At 48.5% G+C, this 19,824-nt stretch overlaps 1 protein-coding gene across 1 annotated transcript in view; it reads left to right on the top strand.

The window, feature by feature from the left end:
* Window positions 1-15,339, top strand: part of LOC113251638 (deleted in malignant brain tumors 1 protein) — a 108,117-nt gene extending 92,778 nt beyond the window's left edge. The window contains 5 exon segments of the mRNA XM_048218764.2: window positions 6,838-7,149; window positions 8,615-8,647; window positions 9,165-9,340; window positions 11,790-12,172; window positions 14,689-15,339. Coding sequence (XP_048074721.1) covers window positions 6,838-7,149; window positions 8,615-8,647; window positions 9,165-9,340; window positions 11,790-12,172; window positions 14,689-14,980 — 1,196 coding nt within the window. The 3' untranslated portion in view covers window positions 14,981-15,339.
* The last annotated feature ends 4,485 nt before the right edge of the window (window positions 15,340-19,824 follow it).

Raw genomic sequence — 19,824 nt, 5'->3', positions numbered from 1 at the left:
CTGATCAATTGACTGATTTTCTTGTTTGTGTTTCCTATTTAGACATAATTTCTATTCCAGGAGAAGTGACTTCTTCACCTGGTAATGCCCTTTGCCCACTGTAAATGTAGGCAGATGGGTCAGCAAGACTGCCTGCGCCCTGTCACCAGGGCCAAAACCAGGACAGCTTTGGGTGGGGGAGGGAGGGAAGGAATGTCAGGTTGTTACTGTCTTTGAGCAGAGCTCCCAGTCTGGGCCAGACCCTGTGCCAGGCACAAGGTGGTGGTGGTGCCTCTTGGGAAGATAGAGAGGGGATCTTGCTGGCCAGGTGAGATCACCTGTCATAGGTTCTCAGAGCATCATGTGTGTCTCCTTCATAGTGCTGGTCACAGCTGCATTTGGACAGAGCAGGAGCCATGTCTTGCTTTCTTTATTGTTCGATTCCAATATCTAGCACAGTGTCTGCCATAGAGGAGATGGATGAATCAAAATCTGTTGATTAAGTAAATGAAGTCCTTGATTTCTGTGCTCCAGGGACAGAGAGAAGAAAACGAGTTAACTATAAAACAAGTATTTTTGCCATTTGGCGGGTTTTGACCAATTGCCTTTTCTTATTTCCAGAATATTTTAGTATTACTGTAACCACCTCAACAGGTAATTTGGATGTTATTGTGGGTTCTAACCATCTTACTTGCTATAAATTATCTTATTTGATTTTCCAGGGAGCTCATTACACAATTGTTTATGTCCTGATCAAATTATTTTGTTCTTTAGAGTTTTTAAATACGTTTATATTGACCTGACTCACATAGGCCACCTCTGTACCTCCTGATGGTGAATGAATTCTGAGCAGCCCAGCTAAATGCATGGACCAAGGGAAAAATTAGTTCAGCCAATTCCCAAACTCAAAAATAAGTCATTCACTGGGCTGACCGGTGGTCTACCGTCAACTGCCCATGGTGGGAGTTTCTCCTGGAGACCAACCACAGCATGGGTGTTGGCAGCATGGTGAGGAGTCAAGCCATGGCTTTGGTTGATCTTCCTTAGACATTCATCCAGCATTCAGTGAGGATGGTCACGTGCCAGGCTCTGTGCCAAGGTATTGAGGGATGCAGAGTCAATCACGGTAACACGTAACTTTGTCTTGTATGATAATCTTGAGTGTTGCTGGTTACAATCATCTGAGGAGTTCCTGATGTGACTCTGGGGTGAACAATTTTACATATAGAGTGTTAGAGGTTTATTTATGGGGAGGACAATAAAGAGGGTGCTCCCGCCTACTCTAGGTGCTAGAGCAATTAAATAAAACACCAGATTCAACACCAAAATATGGCCTTTATTACTGAGAAGGCTTGGTTGGAGGGCAACTGTTAGCACAAGAGGCAAATGGACCTGCCACCTCCTCCTTACCCGCAGTCTGGGTCTTGGGACAACCCACCTAGAGAAAGTTCCGGTCTACAGAGCTTGCCCTTTTCTGTGTCACTGCCTTCCAACCATTTGAGGAGAGGAAGGAGAACCAGGTGAAGGAATCCATTCAATGACAGAATCTTTGTTAGATTAGCCCACTTTGGGAGAAACTTGGACCGATGGTTGTTGCCCTCTGAGTAATGTCCACCTTCTCTGAGGGGAGAAGTAAAGGGTTCCAAGAGGAATGGAGACCCAAGGAGTGGAAGGGTGGTCTAGAGGCAATGGATGATGTAGGAATGCCCTGCCATAGGAATGCCCTGTCCAGAAAGCAGTAAGACAAGCCAGGCCAGTCATACTGATCAGCACAGCCACCTCTATGTCTCCTGTACCTTTGGAACATGTATGCCTGATATTGCTGTCTTATTGCTGCCTTGTTCCCCTGCAGCTTCAGTAGCAACCGCTGTGACCTCCACACCAGGTAAGACACTGTCTCCTGCCCCATTAAGTGCCTCTTCTTGCAGCTCCATTCATCAGACTAGGCTGTTCCATGGAAAGCTTATTCCCAACACAGCCTCAGTGAGGACAGATGCCCCGGGAGTCCTCTTGGCTGGTTTTTAGGTCTTTTCTTCTCTTTTTCTACAGATACCTCTTCAACCTCAGCAGAAGTGACCTCTCCCTCTGGTAAAGGCCCTCTTGTTGTGTGGTTTGAATCAGTGAGACCAGCTTCTCACTTGCCATGTTCTATTTAGAAAATGAGCCCACGTAATGACCATGTTGACCACAAAGTAGACTGAATGAAAAGACACACTGAAATGTCCTTTCTCCCATTTTTAAGTGTCCTATTTCTTTGTTCCTATACAGATATATCTTCAAGTTCAGCAGAAGTGGACACGCCCTCTGGTAATGTTTTCTGCCTGTCCCATTTCTTAGGTTAAATATGAGCAACTCTCCCTCTTTCTGTTGGACAAATGAACATTGGTACTGAATATTTTGTCTGTGGCATAAGCCCTGATGTAAACAGAAGTCCCAGCATCCTTTTCACAGATATGAAGCTTCATGTTCTCTTCATACATTCATAGTCACAGGAATGGTCCCTCCACTAGGAAACACCTTCTGCTTGTTGCCCTGGTCTTAATCAGATGTGCCCATGGGAGGCAAGGGCAGGGGTTCCAAACCTCCACTCGCTTGGTAGTCAGTGTTATGTTACAGCTGATGCTTTGACCCATCCCGCACACCCAAATGCAAAAGAACTGGATTGTGATAGTGTTGGTTCTACTCATTTGCAATTCCATCTTCTACCACACTGTTGTTCAAACCAAAACTTTCCATTGTCTTCTCACTGATATTTGAGCTTGATTCTTTTTTGTTTGCAGATACAACTCCCACTCCAGGAGAAGAGGCCTCTTCACCAGGTACACTCTCTGCTCTTTGCGGTAGCCCCGTTGTGAGTCCAGCAGGAGCAGACACACTCAGAGAAAATACTTCCTATTTCCCCAGGAGAGGTCAGGAGAGAGGAGAGGAAGGTCTGGTTGGTTCCAGGACACTGGAACCAACAGTGGTTATGATTCTGAACACAGTGAAGGCAGATGTGGGGAAAGGATGAGTAGGATAAAATAACATTAAGCGTCAACCCTGGACGATACCTTAGAGATGACCCATGGCAGCGATTTTCGAATGTTAACGTACAAGCGAACGGCCTGGAGACCCTGTTAAAATGCAGTTTCAGATTTCATGGCTCCAGGTGGAGACTGGATTCTGTATTTCTCACAGCCTCCCAGGTGATGCCCATGTTGCTGGTCATGGGCCACATGGAGGAGTAAAATGCTGAACCACTACCCTTGTTTTAGAGGAAAATGCAGCCCAGAGAAGAAGAAAACTTGCCACTGTCTTAGCTCAGGCAGCCATAACTAAATCCCACAGACCTGTGGCTTCAACAACAGAAATTTATTTCCCACAGTTCTGGAGACTAGAAGTCCAGGATCAAGGTGCCCGCAGGGTGGGTGTCTGGTGAGGGTCTTCCCTCACGTTGAAGATGGCCAGCTTCTCACTGTGTGCTCACAGGACCTTTCCTCAGTGTGAGCTCTCTGAGGGAGAGAGAGAGAAAGAGAGAACGAGGGAGGGGGAGAGCACTGTGGTGTGTCTTCTTATAAGGACACTAATCCCATCAGATCACCCTCCCTTATGACCTCACTTTACCATGATTACTTCATCAGAGGCCCCATCTCCAAATACAGCCACACTGGGGGTTAGGGCTTTGACATGTGAGCTTTGAGGGGGCATAATTCAGTCCACAGCAGTCACAGAACGAGGCAAGCTGGGTCCCCCAGCTCCCATGCAACGTCCTCTCTGCTCCCAGGCTTTGCTGATGAGCCTGTGGGACTCCATCCAATGGAGCTGATACTGAGCTCTTCAGTAGCGAGACCTACTGCTTTCTTATCTTTTATTTCTTTCCTTTCAAGTCCTGGTTACTTGGAAGACACAATGGTGTAAAAGGCAGTGAAACCAAGTTTAGAACTTTCCTCTCACTTATATTTAGGGATTGTTTTCCTCCCTGCCTCCTTGCATCCCTCCCTCCCTTGCTTCCTTCTTTCCCTTCCCCCACCACGACCCTATTTTTGGCAGATTCCTTCTCTTGTCATTCTCACTGGCTCTTGACATCACCTGAGGTGAGCTTTTGTTTGCATACCTGGTTGAGGGTAGCTGGGCTGATTGCCATGCCGATTAGGCGGCCCTCACACACTCTACTTCCTTTCAGAAAGCATGACCGCAAAATCACTTCCTGGCTCGCGGAGTGTGAGGGCACATGTGGTGGCCATTATTAGACCATTACCTTCCTTCCCTCTTATCCCTCTTCCCCTCACAGCATGCAGAATGAATGCAACGCCCACATTTTATGCTCCTGAAAGGCAGAGCCCTGTAGAAAGGGTATATGCTTTGGGGCCTCCCAGGTCAGAACTGAAGATGTCCCGGGAATGTTTACAAGCTCTCTGAGTCTCAACTTCCTCATCTCTAAAATACTGATAATACTTCCCTGGAATGGCTGTTGTAGAGATTCGCGATGTAAATTATAGGACACATCATGGATGCTCAGAATGGGAATTGTTCACCTATCTTGCAAAATGCCAACTTCTTATGCGCCATTTTACTCCTGGATGTGTAAGTCCACAAGATAAATAAGCAGGGTGGATTCTATTCTACGGATCAGGCTTATTTTCATAAACTTGTAGTGTACGGTGTGAAATTTCAGTGACATCCAATGTTCATGCTTTCTTTTCACTGGAAAAAATTTCTCTCTCTCGCTCTCTTTTTTGGCAGCCATAAATCTGATTTCAACAAAAGTGACATCATCACCTGGTAAAGATCATATGCTGTTGCTAGATTAACCCTTACTTGTATAGTAATTTATACAGCCATGTTCTATCATAAAATCCACTATGACTTTTCCTACCTTGCTTCCCTCTGTATATTTCACCTCTCAGATATGATCTTTCTCTTATCTAAAAATGTTTCAGAGAAATCTGATTGGTTTTCTTTATTTAATTGTCCTGGTCAAATTATTTTATTCTTTAGAGTTTTTAAATATGTTTCTAATGACCTGACTCACATAGGTCACCCCAATAAACATTTTTCTTACAAAATCTAATACGTCAATATTCTTCCTGTAAAAATTCTGTATATTTATAAGGCTTCTTTTCCGACCATTTATCAAATTATTTTCTTTTTGGAGAACAAATAGGACACACCACTTGTTACATTTTGATAAGAAAATAAAACTTAGGGGGCAGTATTTCTGCACCTAAATCTATGTAGAAACAAACAAAATGATTAGTGTCTAAACCTCGAGAAAATGTGCGGTTCTTTTTCAGGTCCGAATATAAATATGTGGCTTGGAGGATATGCATTTTTTTAAGCTCAGTTTTTCTTTTTTACAGTTACAATTTCCATTGGCGGAGACACGACCCCTTTACCTGGTAATTTGTGTTTGTTCTAAGCCCTTAAATTATCAAATCATTATTACTACTGTTAGGGGCGGGTTTTTTTCTTTTCAAAGTTGCTACTCTTTACAGAAAACTTTTATGAGCTAAGAAGTAGATATGTGCACAAAGATGTGTACATACACACACACAGACACACAACCCTTTGTGGGTCGGAAGCCCCAAATTCACCTCCTGGGACCTCACCGAAAAGATATTTGCCTTATTCATAGTTCAGACAAGCATGGTTTTCTTGCTCCAATATCACAGCCACAAATTAGATGAGGAGCAAACAACTGTCCTAAACCAGGACACTGTAGCCACAGAGAAACCACAGCCAGTGGTATTAATGAGGGTTCACCAAACATCTTCTATGGGCAAAAGAAAGCAGGAAGTTGGAAAACAGCCACCTGCCACCACTTTATATGAAGACATATCATTTTACACACATCCACGGGTGTGGCCCTCCAACATAATAGAGATTTTTAAAATAATTTTGACTTTTTAAAATCCTATTTTGAAGTATAATTATATACAATGAATTGCACACATCTATGAGATTTTCCTAAAGTATCCAACTGCGAGACCATCACCACAATCAAGATACGGAGCATTCCCATGACCCTGAAAAGTTCCTTCCTGTCCCTTTGCAGTAAATCCCCCAGGCAACCACTGGTCTGCTCTCTGTCCCTGTAGATTAGATTTGTTTTTCTAGAATCTCGTATAAATGGAATCAAATCATATGTGCTCCTTTGTGTCTCACTTCTTGGCTTAACAAATTGTTTTTGAGATTTGTCCAGATGGTTCCTTATATTGGTTCTTTTTCCCTTTTTATTGCTTACTAATATTTCGTTGGGTGGGTATTCTGCGATTTATCCCCTCTCCTGCGGGTAGACACGTGGGTACTCCCCAGTTTTTGTCTCCAGCAGAGAATTCTGCGATGTAGGAATCTTTCAGTGCACATCTGTTTTCATTTGTCCTGAGTCAACACCTGGAAGTGGAATGCCTACGTCACAGAAGACACTTCTACAGTTCAAATGTTGGCTTTTATTCATCAAGAGTAAAAGAAATGTTATAGGATGGATTTGTTTGCTAAGTCAACCCAGGGCCTCAACAATTCTCTAAAGATTGGAGGGTTTTTTTTGCCATTTTGCTTTCTTTTGGTTTTTAGTATTTTTGTTTAACAATTAAATTCTCAGGTGTCTGGGCAACTAGGCTGACACTATCTGATGCTCCTTGAGGGCTTCATCTAAGGCAGGTTTGACTTTTTATGAGACAGGGTGCGCCATGGGGGGAGGGGAGGAGAAAAGGAGATAGAGAGACAGAGAGGGAGGGCGGCACCACCAGGCGCTGTGGATCTCACTGCGGTGTCATTTCTTCCATGGCAAATGACGCACCACCGGACATGCCGGGCAGGGGAGGGCGGCTGTCGCGCCTGTCACTGCTGTCTCCTGACTCCCTCTCTGTCCTCCCACAGACCGGTCCCTGCGCCTGGTCGACGGGCGCAGCCGCTGCGAGGGCCGGGTTGAGGTCTGCCACCAGGGCGTGTGGGGCACGGTGTGCGACGACCACTGGGACATCAGGGACGCCCGTGTCGTGTGCCGCCTGCTGGGCTGCGGCCGCGCGCTAGCCGCCCCGGGGCGCGGCCGCTTCGGCCCGGGCTCGGGGCCCATCCTGCTGGACGACGTGCGCTGCGCGGGCACCGAGGACGCGCTGGGCCGCTGCGGCCACTCGGGCTGGGGGCGGCACAACTGCCGGCACCGCGAGGACGCGGGTGTGATCTGCGCAGGTGTGTCCCCGGGGTCCGTGCCTCTTGCTCTTGCAGCGCTCTTAAGGTCCAGGGACAGCGCGTAGGCCAAGGCGCCAGCTGCCAGGACAGCAAGGGCGTGTCTGCCGCACAGCTGCTGTGCTGAATAGTTTCAGGGCAATGAAACCTTGTGGTTTCATTCAACGGTTTTGTCGAACTCCCAATTCAGGGCAGTATTTGTTCTGAAATACGGCTCGGAGATTATGAGGTCCAAGGAAGAAGCCACAGTATAGTACAATGATTAAGGACATAGAACTTGAGGCTATCAGTCAGACCACAAAGACCCTTTTCAATTTCTGACAAGGTCATCAAGGGCACAGTCCTAGGTGGACACCCTGACCCAGCCTTCAGAAGTCAGAATCCTACACTATCTTGGGCTCCCTTAGTGTCCCTATCATCCAAGATTAGGCCTATCCCTTTCCTGGAGTACTTTTTATTACCATCCGATGCCCATCGTGGCATTCTGACCCTCAAAGGTCAACCCTCTTCTGTGTGTAGTACTTTCTTACGTTTGTCCTAAATTTACCCAGGTAAATCTCAATAAGTGACAGAATTCTAAGATTTGGTGAACAAGTCCGAGCTCCTTTGTCTGTTCCGACCTTAGTTTTCTACAGGTAAACAAAGGACTCACTCCCAATGCTTTTATCTTTATGTGGGAGGTTCTCTTGTTCTGCAGAGAAATGGATCAATGGTCGTAAATAGACCATCAGAGTCCACCAGAGACAAACCATCCCGCAAAAAGCCTTACGAATAAGAGTCAGCCTGGGGTCTTGGGATCCTTATCTTCCAGATCCTCACTTTCATTGAGTCTGTTCACATTTCCAGCCATTCCTCCTGCTGTCAGCAGGCCCACTGGAAAGAGTAATTCATTTTTCACTCTTGGATTATACACCAAGGAGTTTTCTTTTCACTGGGTACAGCAATGGAAGGACCAGAGGTCTGGGACCAAGAGTCTCTGAAGGCGTTGAGTGAATGTGGCCAGTCATGCTTCCTGGGCTGGGCCCTGGCCCTGGGTTACCGTCCTTCATTGCTTCTGGGCTGCTCTGCATTTGAGAGCCACGGACTGCCTATGTCCCAGGCTGAGATCCAAGCAGGCCATGAGCATGGGAAGGAACATCAGCCAGATTCCTACAGATGACGGTGTTTGGTACCTGCAAAGCCTGTATTGACTATTCTCTTGCTCTAACTCATCTTGGTGTTGATGACACCAGTATTCTCAACTCTACTTCGTACACGTAGAAATCCCTCCCTCTGCCTCCATCCAGAGGCCCTGGGCCCTCTTTCCCTCCCCATTGCCCTGGAGTATTTTCAAGCCATTGCACTCCAGATGTAATAGCTAAGTCGAATGAGCCCATTGTCCCGCACGGCCTGTCTACTGCCAGCCACGCCCTCCTCCTCCAGTGTGTCTGCAGCTGATGCTCACTTCCCACCCGTCTCCCCCCACCAGGTCCAGCTGCCTCTGCTGTACCCAAGGACAAGGGTAAGCCCTCCCCTCCAGGCTGCGGGAAGGGGGAGGAGAGAGAGCAGTTGTCCTGCGGAGAATGAACAGGCTTTTCTCTGTCTCCACTGAGATCTCTGGCCTCTCCACCTACTTGTGGGCTTTAGGAGGTTGGGGAAGAAGCCCCTTAACACCTGTGGTCCTTCCCGCTTTGCTTCTGCTCTCCTTTTCCCAAACTACCTCTCACACAAAGCCTCAGATAGATGTACATTCAACCTCAGTGTCCTCAACATGGGAAGTGGGCTCTCCTTTAAATCTTTAGACAAGGCTCTGACTCAGACCGTGGGACATGTGCCGTGGGTATGACTCCCACGATATGGTGTGAGTTTTGGAAAAGGAGGGACATAAAGTCAGTGAAAGTCAAGTCAAGGGTAAGCCAGCCCCCACCCAAGGCACCGCCCATGCCCTATAAAGTAAGCACACGCCCACATCCCGGACCTACAAGTCCAGTGTGCCAAATTGTCTTTGTGAGTTTCTCCCCATGCTCCTCCTCCTGCAGCCCAGCTCTCCTGCTTGCCTCACCTCTTCCAAGTCACCATTGACCGAGGCTATCTCCGGAGGCTGGGCTACTCCTCTTGGGACATCCGCTTAAATGATGCGCTCTGCCGCCCCCAAGTCACCGGGCGTTACCTGATCTTCAACATCCCCTACGGTCGCTGTGGCACCGTCAGACAGGTGAGACACTGCCGCCAAGGTCATGGTACCCTTCTGTGGACAGAGGCCAAGGGGAGCTATTTGGAAATTTTAACCACCTGTTCAAAACCCGGTAGGGACAGAGGAAAGGCACAGCCATGATTCTGTTTCTAAGTTCAGTGAGACCTGGAGCATGCACTAATGCGTCCAAAAGTTTCCTTCCTTTTGGGAATTTGGAACACATACTGAATTTGGAATACACAGTAATAAGTGCGAGTGCTGACGGACTGATGAATGGATAAACACCCAACGGACGGATGGACGGACAGAAGGATGGATGGATGGATGATGGATGCTGTTCTCTTAGCTCCAAAGCCAAGCGTTTTCCACAACATGCTTCTTTATTCACCTTCAGGGCACACCTCTTCTGGGCAGGCCACGGTGCTGGGCATGGGGGAGGACAGATGATCTATCTGGCTGCTGTGATCTGACCAGCAACCCACTGTATTTCCCGATCTAGAAAGCATATGTCCGGGACAGGGGGGGATAATGAAGTGTATATGTTTACTTCCTGTTCCTTAACCACCAGCTTATTTCACAGAACAGCGTCACTGAAGTGAGACCAGGGACACAGGCAGAGCGTCCAACTACAAAATCCTTTTTCTCAGTATATCTAACAATGTAACCTGTTCCCCAGCCAGATCTCCAGGTTGTTCCTCTCTTCTTTTGTATCCGGGTTTAGACACACACACCAAAACAGCAAACCTTTGGCATTGGTGGAGCTTAATTCATTCAGTCTGCCTGATGCCCAGTGGCCACTTTGATTCCCTGCTTCACATTTTGTCTATTTGCTTATGCAGATCGCGCTCATTCTTACCCTTTTTGCTCTGAAACGTCTAGTTTTCACCTCAGAGGTTTCTGCCCCAGAGGCCAGGGAGGAAGTCCCCCAGTGTCTGGGAGGCGGGCACCCCGGAAGCTTCTAGGCCATCAGAGAGGAGGACCCTGCCGCTGTCCTCTGTGGCCCTGGCTGGCCCAGCTCTCACTGCACGGGGGCCAGAGAACACAGCAGGTCAGGAACCCCTCAGGGTGACGGCCAGTCCCGGGCCACCCACGGCGAACACACTGCCACAGAATGTGTGGTTTCAGTCAGTGGCTGAGCAAGCTTCTAGGTGGGGAGGACACAGTGGCCAACAAGACTGATGGGGGTCCTGCTCCACAGCTCTCACATTCGGGAAAAGGGAGACAGGCACTGAACAAGCCCACATAGAAGACTCATTTTACAGATGCTAAGAAGACAGCAAAACAAGGAAGGGAACAGGAACTGATGTGGGGTGGAAGGAATGCCACTTGGAATAGGGTGGCCGAGGAGCCGAGGCCTGAAGAAGGAGACGGAGCTAGGTGGAGCGGAGCGGGAGGAGGGCTCCGTGCAGGGCCAGCTAGCACCCAGGCCCCGCAGCAGCAAGCTTGGAGGACTCGAGGGAGAGACAGGAGGCCGTCAGCACCGGGAAGTGCTGCACCCCGTGGAAGGGCCAGGGCCGTGTGGTCAAGGAGCTGGGCTTTTCCTCTAAGCGGTGCATCAGGGCGAGATCTGCTTCAAGGGAGAGATTGATTCTTAGGAGCAAAAAAAAAAAAAAACTGTTTTTCTGGATAAAGCACAGGTATTCATGCAGAACATAAAGAGTGTCTTTGTTGTATTAAAATTTCATAATGGGGATTGGGAAGGGGTGGGGGGGGGCAGAGGTGGTATGAGTAGGAAAGGAAAGGCCTAAAAAGGCGGACCTGGTTTGAGCTGACGGGGCTGTCCTCGGAGTTTCCCAGGCAGAACGCCAAGGATCTGAGTCACACAAGCAGAGGCTTCCTGGAAGCAGGGTGGCGGGTCAGGCCGAGTCTCTGGACGGCACGCAGGGCCTTGGGGACCAGGCTGCCAGAGACAACGGCGCTCTGCGTGGTGGCCTTCAGCACCCCCTTAGCCTTTCAAGTCGTGCTGGATTAGAAGGAGCAAGACTGAGACTGAAGGGGAGCAGGGCTAGGCCCACAGCTCACAAGGAGCCAGCACCGTCTGGGACCAGGAGAAGGGAGGAGCTGGAAGGGAGGAGAGCAGTGGGCCCTGGGCTGTGCTTGCCTGAGGGAACCACCGGCTGACGGGATGGGATGTGAGGAGGACTCTGGCAGACGGAGCTCCAAGGAGCTCGCGTAGAGCTCCCGTCCTCCCTCACAGCAGCACAGCTTGACCCTCAGGGGAGGGAAGAAGGGGGTCCAGGCTCACACACCGGGGTTCCTTGCATGCACCCTGAACTCCAAGCGGCCAGGACATAATGTCACCCCATCAGGGCACGAGGGACCACAGATGGTGGGCCCGAGGCCTCCAGCTTCCAGCTCTTCGGTGAGCTGGCATCAAGCAGGGGTTTGAAGGAGAGGCCCCTGCCCATGCAGAAAGGTTTGCGAAGGTGCCGGGGAGCACCGGCCGGCAACTCCCCTCTCGTTCTCCCAGGAAGGGCTCGGCTCGCTCAGCTACTCCAACTCCATCAGAGGCCGAATCCAGGGCCACCCCGGCCGAGTCTTCGTGCGGCATAGGGTGCCTCAGCTCAAGTTCACCTGCAGGGTGGATGGCCCGTCTGCAGCTGAAATCGTTCCCGGGGCTGATGTCCCCAGGGAGAGCGTTGGCTATGACGTGTCCATATCCTTCCTTGAGCTGCCCACGTCCCAGCACGTGAGGAACATGGGGCCATACTACGCCAGGCAGAAGAAAGCAGTCTTCCTTCAGGCCACGCTCCATAGCCCCAGCCCCAGCCTGAGGCTCTTTGTGGATACCTGTGTGGCTTCTCCAGATCCCCACGATTTTACGACTGTCAAGTATGACTTGATCCGGCAAGGGTAAGGAAAATGGAAAGCCCTCTAGGACTGGCTGTTATATTCACATGGCATTCCTTTGGGGGACCTGTGGCTTCTGAGCTGGGCAGAGCCCTTGTCCTCCGGAACCCTGCTGTCCTATCTCACCCTTTCTTACACGTGCCTCCCTTCCCTTTGTGTTTTATGACTTTATTACACTTCCCATTCGTGGTGCAGGCTCTCGGGGCATCTGGCCTACCTTCTCAGCCTAAACGCTTAGGGTGGTGAGATTTATTCTGGCTCCTTTGGTTAAACAAAGGATTCACCGAATGAGAACTCTGGGATGTTGCTTGCCTTTGTAGCTTCCGTGCCCCCTCACAGGAGCAAAACCCTGATTATGGATGGGCAATTGGCAACCAATGCAAAGGACAAAAAAACCATCCCCTACTGATGGCAGCTTTAAAGTGGTGAGAGCCACGTGAGAAGCATCGTCATGGTACCTGTTCCCGAAAGCCAGGGGAGGGGCAAGACACAGCACGGGGCGGACGTGGTGTGAGCCATAGCATGGGAGGGGCACACAGGAGGCATTAAACTGAACGAGACAGCTCCTCCCCTTCAATTCTTCTTACAAACAGATGAAGGAGGGAGGCAGAGTTTGGGGCCAGAATCTAACAACCAACACTTTATTCTTCTGCTGGCTTTAGGTTTAAATTGCTCCTTTTTCTCTCATGTCCTTGGGTGGAGCCTTACGTAGATTATTGATTTTAGGTCTTTCTTCTTTTCCGATTCATGCATTTTATTGATTTGATTTTGGTCAATTGTGTATTCATTTTCACTCAGTTTGAAATATTTTTTAAATTTCTCTTGGGACTTTTTCTTTTGGCTCTGGGTCACTTTGAAGTGTGTTGTTTCATTTCCGAATAAGAGTTTCGCAGCAACCTTTCTGTTACTGAGTTCCAGCTCAATTCCATTGTGATCAGAGGATGTGTTTGGTGTGATTTCTTTTCTGTAAATTTGCTGAGGTGTGGTTTATGGTCCAGAATGTGTCCGCCTTGGTGACTGTTCCACATGAGCTTGAGAAGGGTTGTACTCTGCTGTTGTTGGATGGAGTGGTCTATAGATGCCCATTAGCCTAGTTGATCAGTGGTGCTTTTCAGATCATCAGTATCCTTCCCGATTTTCTGCTGGATCTGTCAATTACAGACAGAGGGGTGCTGGAGTCTCCAGCCATCACAGAGGGCTTGTAGATTTCTCTTTGCAGTTCCGTTACTTTTTGTCTCACTCATTTCGACACTCTGTTGTTACATGTATATACATTAAGGATTGTCTTTTTGGAGGACTGATCCCTTTATTATTATGCAATACCCCTCTTGATTCCTGATAATTGTCCTGGCTCTGAACTCTGTTTTGTCTCAAATTAATATAGCTACTCCAGCTTTCCTTTGATTAGTATTAGCATGGTCAGTCTTTCTCCATCCCTTTTCTAGGTCTTTATATCTAAAGCGGGTGTCTTACAGACAACAGTAGTTGAAGCTTAGGTTTTCTTGTTGTTTTCATTTTATCTACTCTGGCAGTCTGTATCTTTAAATTGGCATATTTAGAACACCCACATTTAAAGTGATTATTGAGGGGCATGGGGTGGCTCAGTGTGTTAAACATCCAACTCTTGATTCAGCTCAGGTCATGATCTCAGGGTCATAAGACTGAGCCTCATGTTGGGCTCCGCACTGACCATGGAGCCTGCTTAAGATTCTCTCTCTCCCCCCCTCTCCCCCCCAGCTCGCACTCTCATTCTCTCTCCCTCTTTTTCTCAAATAAATAAATAAATATGTATTTTTTTAAAGTGATTATGGATATAGTTGGATGGAAATCTACCATCTTGGTAACTGTTTTCTATTTGTTGCATTTGTTCCTTGTTTCTACCCCCGCTCTCCTTTTGTTGCCTTCTCTGGTTTTAACGGAGCATTTTATATTATTCCATTTTATCTCCTCTCTTGATGTACCATTTACACTTCTTTCCTTAACTTTTACAATAGTTGTGCTAGGGTTGACGAAACACTTTTTTTTAAAGATTTTATTTATTTATTTGACACAGAGAGAGAGAGAGCACAAGCAGGCAGAGCAGCAGGCAGAGGGAGAGGGAGAAGCAGGCTCCCCGCTGAGCAGAGAGCCTAATGCAGGGCTTGATCCCACCTGAGCCAAAGGCAGAAGCTTAACCGACTGAGCCACCCAGGCACCCCAACAAAACATATTTTAAAATAATCTAAGTTTCGTCTTCAAATATTACAACCACTACCTTTAATCTCCTCGTTGGGCAAAATAGCTAGAATTTAATTACCTTGTTCATTTTTTATTATGTTTATTTTACTGTTACCTTCTATTTCTGCTCAAGAACAGTGGTTTTTCTACTCATGGTAGTGTTTTAAGTTTCTTTATAAAAGAAAGAGTGGGTAGTGGGAAGAACTGTGTTTGGAATTCATTGGTCTGGGTATTCGAGTCAGAGTGGATTCCCATTATACTTCAAGTGAATCCTTGGGGCTGGGGGGTTTTTCTTCTCTCAGGTGCATCAGAGACGATACCTATGTCAACCTGCACTCCTACCAGAAGAACACGGCCCAGTTCAAGTTCAACGCCTTCAACTTTCTCAGCAACTATGACGTGGTCTACCTGAAGTGTGAGGTCGCGGTGTGCAAAGTGGGGGACCACTCATCCCGCTGCTCCCAGGGCTGTGTAGAACGGAGTAAGAGGGATGTGGGTCCTGTGGGGTCCCTAGAAGAGCAGACTGAGCATTTCCAAGTGGTGGGGCCACTGGAAATCCACAGAGGGACCGGTCAGAGTAAGACCCTTGTGTGATTTCTCCACTTTCCACACAAACCTGTTAATAGAAAGCAAAGCCTATTTCCCTGCAGCGAAGTAATAAGTTTGACAAATCAGAAGTTGTCCGCAGAGCCACAGGTAAAAGAAACACTAAGGAGGTTCTCTCTGAGGTTTGTTGCTACATAAACCTTCTCTGATTATTAAACTTGTAAGGCACTCACTCTCTCTGTCGGCTGGAGATGTTGTGTTTTCTAAGTCTTCACTACCGAGAACCTGATCATTGTCTCACACTGTACGCGTTCTAAAGAACAGAGTCTCTCTATATACCAAATTGCCAATGTAAAGACTGTTTAATTGACTCTTCAAAGTTCAGATGCTAGTAGATGGATCTTTTTGTTTCTGCCCCTCGGGTGGTATGAGAATTTCTTTTCCGATCTTACTAAGAGTCTTATGAAAAATAAACTAAGTGTTGGGAAGCCACTGCTCTTTTTTTTTTTTTTAATCCTAATAACTGGTTAGTTGAATCTAACATATCATTTGTTCGTTTACTCGTTGTCAGTTACTCAAAACAAGCTCTTCTTACCCGTTTCAAAGGGAACACATCTTGCCTTGGCTTTGTTGGCTTTGGGTGGCAGCTTTGGCATTGACCTCAAATGAGAGCTGGAGACACAAAACATGAACCACTTGTGACTATTTTCTGAGCTACCACACACTCAGTCTGTATCCCAGATCCTCAAGGCTCTATAGGAAACCTGAGAAGTACAGAGGAAACCTAAGGAACACAGAAAGGAAGGTTCACATATCCCACACCCTCATGGAAAAGGCGGGAAGCACCCACTTTATCCAAGTTCTCTTTGAATCTTAACAGAAAGAAGCCTGTGCTAGGTTTGGTACCCTCAAAACTGTCTTTAGAGAAACTGTCTTGGGGCACCTGGGTGGCTCAGTAGGTTAAGCACCCAACCCTTGATTTCTCCTCAGGTCATGATCTCAGGGTTATGTAAGTCCTCTGTGCTGAGCATGGTGCCTACTTAAGATTCTCTCTCTCCCTCTCTAAGAAAGAGAGAAAGAGAGAAAGAGAGAAAGAGAGAAAGAAAGAAAGAAAGGGAAGAAAGAAAGAAAAAGAAAGAAAGAAAGAAAGAAAGAAAGAAAGAAAGAAAGAAAGAAAGAAACCATCTTGGACATAGTCAGGTTTTGGGGGGTTTTTTGCTTGTCAAGAAATATTCAATAGCAACATTTAAAATATGGGTCCTCAAGTCCAAGAAATTGTTCCCATCTTTGTCATTCAGTAGCATGGACGAGATGAGAATACAGTATGGCCAAGTCTCCCAGGGAGGAAAGTGGGGTTTGGGGGAGCCTGGGAGCTAAACTTGAAGTCCCCAGAGATGAAAATCTGACACATGACCCAAGGGAGGGCATTGCCTCTAAAGGGGAACATCTCAGGCTCATGTCAAACGTGCCCTTCATCGCCAACCATTTTGATAAAAACAGGATACTGACGGGTATTTTGAGGGCGTTCCCTGCTTATACCTGGTAGAAGCTGATGAAACATAGTTGCTGGTCAGTCTGGTGACGGCAGCATCTTTAAATCAAAAGTTAATCATTCGTCACCGAGTACCTTCATCCTCAGTTATGTCATCTGAGCATCGGGCGTCTATCTCACAGGAGCGCCTCAGATGAATGAAGGAGCTTTCCGAGGAGCTCTGAGCTGCTAGAGGCTCCCCTTTCCGAAGCTTATCTGCCCATTCACTGCATCTACCCGTACGTGTTGAGGATGTGGGAGACTAACAGCTTCCAAAGTTAGCACCTTATGGCTTTTAACAAACGCCTAAGGGGAGAAGTGTTGACAATGAAAGGACTGAACTTTAAAGCACAAATAAGTGACCCTGCAGGTCAGCCTCTCCCGGTGCGGCTCAGCAGGTGGGAGGCAGGAGCTCCCTCTCCACTAGCGCTCAGGGGAGTCTGAGGAGCCCCGACGGGTGAACGCCAAGGCTGCTGCTGAGCATTCCATGTTTTATGGATCAAAACGCACTTAACAGGGAGAAACCTGCAACCCAGAAACACCAATTGGGGGAGACAAAAAAGCCCCAAGAGAAGCCTACTCTCTCTAGCCAAAGGACGGGCAAACGGGTAGCCAGGCACGACAGTGAGCCCTACCTCCAGCCGTGGCCCTACCTCCAGCCCTGCCGACTAAAGGGAAGTGGGAAGCCTAGACCTCCACCTGTCCCCAGGATCCGTTACATCTTCCCTCCCCTCCCAGGGTGTTACCGCCTCTGCGCAGTAACCAGGGCCTCCCCAGCACTCCCTATGTCAGGTGGAGACCAGTGGGGAGCCGGGCTTCCAACCCCACCGGGCAGGTATAAGCCACCCCTCTGAGACTACTCTGGGGTGGTGTCAGAGGAGACCTTGTAGACAGCCAGGACCTCTGCCCCCCACCCAGAGGTAACGAGGAGACTCCACCTTCCTGGGGGGAGGGGCAGCAGACACCACGAGGGGAGCCTGGCATCCACCCTGCTCAGTAGAAACAAGGTGACCCTCCCATCTTGTTCGCACGTGCCGGTACTCCATTGCCCATTTCAGTTTTAGCCTTGCTGAACTGCTTTGTTAAACACGTCTCTGGAGGGGCGCCTGGTGGCTCAGTCGGTGAAGCATCAGCTTTCAGCTCAGGCTGTGATCTCGGGGTCCTGGGATCGACCCCGCATTGGGCTCCCTGCTCAGCGGGGAGGCTGCCTCTCCCTCTCCCTCATGCTCTTTCTCTCTCAAATAAATAAATAAAATCTTAAAAAAAAAAAAAGCTCATGTCTCTTGAGTATAGCATAGAGTCAGAGTTGAACGCTGTGAGACAGTCTGAAAATCCTGCTCTTTTAGGAAGTGAGCATGGATCCGCTCTAGTGTGGCACCCACATCTCCCTCCGGTGGCATCAGTCATCCTTCAAGCCGCCGGGAGTGCCGGTGGCTGATGGCTCCCAGCCCCACTGCTCTGCAGGGACTCCCTCAGCTCAAGGCAACTGCCTTGTCCACGCTCACAGCCTTCAACCAGTGACTGCTCGACAGAGACACTTCGTGAGGCCGGGGCACCAAGCCCCGGTGTGGGGGCATCTCTGAAAGGCCAGCCTGGCCCAGGACTCCAGGGGGTGGGCCGGGCTTTTTGCTGCAGTCGCTCCACCGTTCACCAACCCCCTGCCCAGGCCTGCTTCCCTCCCCACTTACAGGGCTGGAGTCTAGGCACGCGCCCCAGGGATCCTTGGGCACACAAACCTCTTTCCCAGGGCTTGTCTCCCAGGACCCGACCCGTGATGGTCGGGGCCCGGTGTGGTCTGAGGAAGCAGCTTCTGAAACAGGGCTTGGGGGCCGCCCATGGGGACTCATCACCAGCAGCGAGTGGAACACAGCCCCCAACCACAGCTCATTTCCTCATTTAATCCTCGCAGTGGCAACACTGGGGGTTGGGGGGGGGGCAGCTGCTTCCTTCCCCAGTTAAAATTGTGGATGGAGATCAAGGCTGAAAGTGACCTGGCCAAGGTAACCCACCAGGGAAGTGGAGGGACTAAAACCCGGGCCACCAACTCCAGATCTGGGACCTTTACTTACTTTACTGCAGTTTCTCCCGAAGGAAACAACTTTCTGCTATATATTATTTTATACTTCTAACGCATCAGTAGAGCTCAATAGCTCCACTGCAAAGGGTCTTTCGATCCATGCTGATACCACTTCACACTGTCTACTGAGTCCCGCTAGGTGACAGTTTTCTTGGTATTAACACTGGTGCCCAGCGTGCCTCTGAGCAGCCCCCAGGCCCGGCCACCCTCCCAGGCTCGGTCAGTTCCTGACAGAAAGATGGCAGGTGGGCCAGGGACCAGGCAGTGTTTAAGGGCTGTCTTAGACTGAATTTGATCTGCCTGTTCTAATTACGTTCTTAAGTGCTCTCATGTTAGGTTAGAAAAGAACTTTGCAGTGGCTCCCTTTAGTCGTACGGACGAATGCCGAGGAGACGCGACTGCATGGCCACTTGGGGCAAGTGCTTGGAGGATCCACGCGGAAATATTACAAAGAAAATGGGGAAGATCTGTTTTCATTTGGAGCTGGAAACCCAGCAGGCCCCTAACAACGTGCTCGAGGAGGGTCGAGGTGCTGTCTTACTGTGGTGTACTCCCTGGGCAAACTGGGTCACCAAGCCATGTGTCTGGGAGTCTGGGAGTCCAGGAGAATGTCCTTGGGCGTTCAGAAATGTGGTTGCCTCTTTGGATGTATATAAGAACCTGAAACCATGGTGGGGTTGGGTGAGGGGGTAGAGCTGTACTGTCCAACTAAGACAGAGAATTCAATATGATGTTTGGTGCGTGTAAGAGCGGCGCACATCGAGGCCCCTGATATCGTTTAGCCACAGTAGGTAGGAAAGTGTCAGTCCGAACAGACTACTTGTCAGGATTACATTTGGCTTTGGTGTTCGACGGGAGATGGGAGAATTGTGTTTTCATTCCTTCACCTAGAAACTACACAGGAGGCTCTCCTTTTATACTTAGGTTCTCCTTTCCTGTTCTTAGATCATGAAATAGCTTTCTTCTTTCCAAAGCCCTTTTCTGAGATGGGTTTAAGTTGTGAAATGCTGAGAATGTGCACTACAGTGAGGCGTGTGAATAAACGAGACGGCAATTCTCTCTGTCACGCTTAGTTTCAGAAACTATAACCCTCGTAGATGTTTCAAAAGGTAGCATATTTGCATCTAGGAAATAAACACATCTAATGTGGAAGATTTAAGTAAAAACAACCTTCTTCTTTTCACCTAATGTTTACTGAGAATGTTTCATGCTTGTGAAAAAGGACGTTTCTAATTCACTTAATATTTTGGTGTCTTTAGTTCCTTAGCATGGACATAGGCTGGT

This window comes from Ursus arctos, unplaced genomic scaffold (genome assembly GCF_023065955.2).
Source record: "Ursus arctos isolate Adak ecotype North America unplaced genomic scaffold, UrsArc2.0 scaffold_7, whole genome shotgun sequence".
Classification (NCBI taxonomy): domain Eukaryota; kingdom Metazoa; phylum Chordata; class Mammalia; order Carnivora; family Ursidae; genus Ursus; species Ursus arctos.
This window is presented reverse-complemented; position numbering and strand designations above follow the sequence as displayed.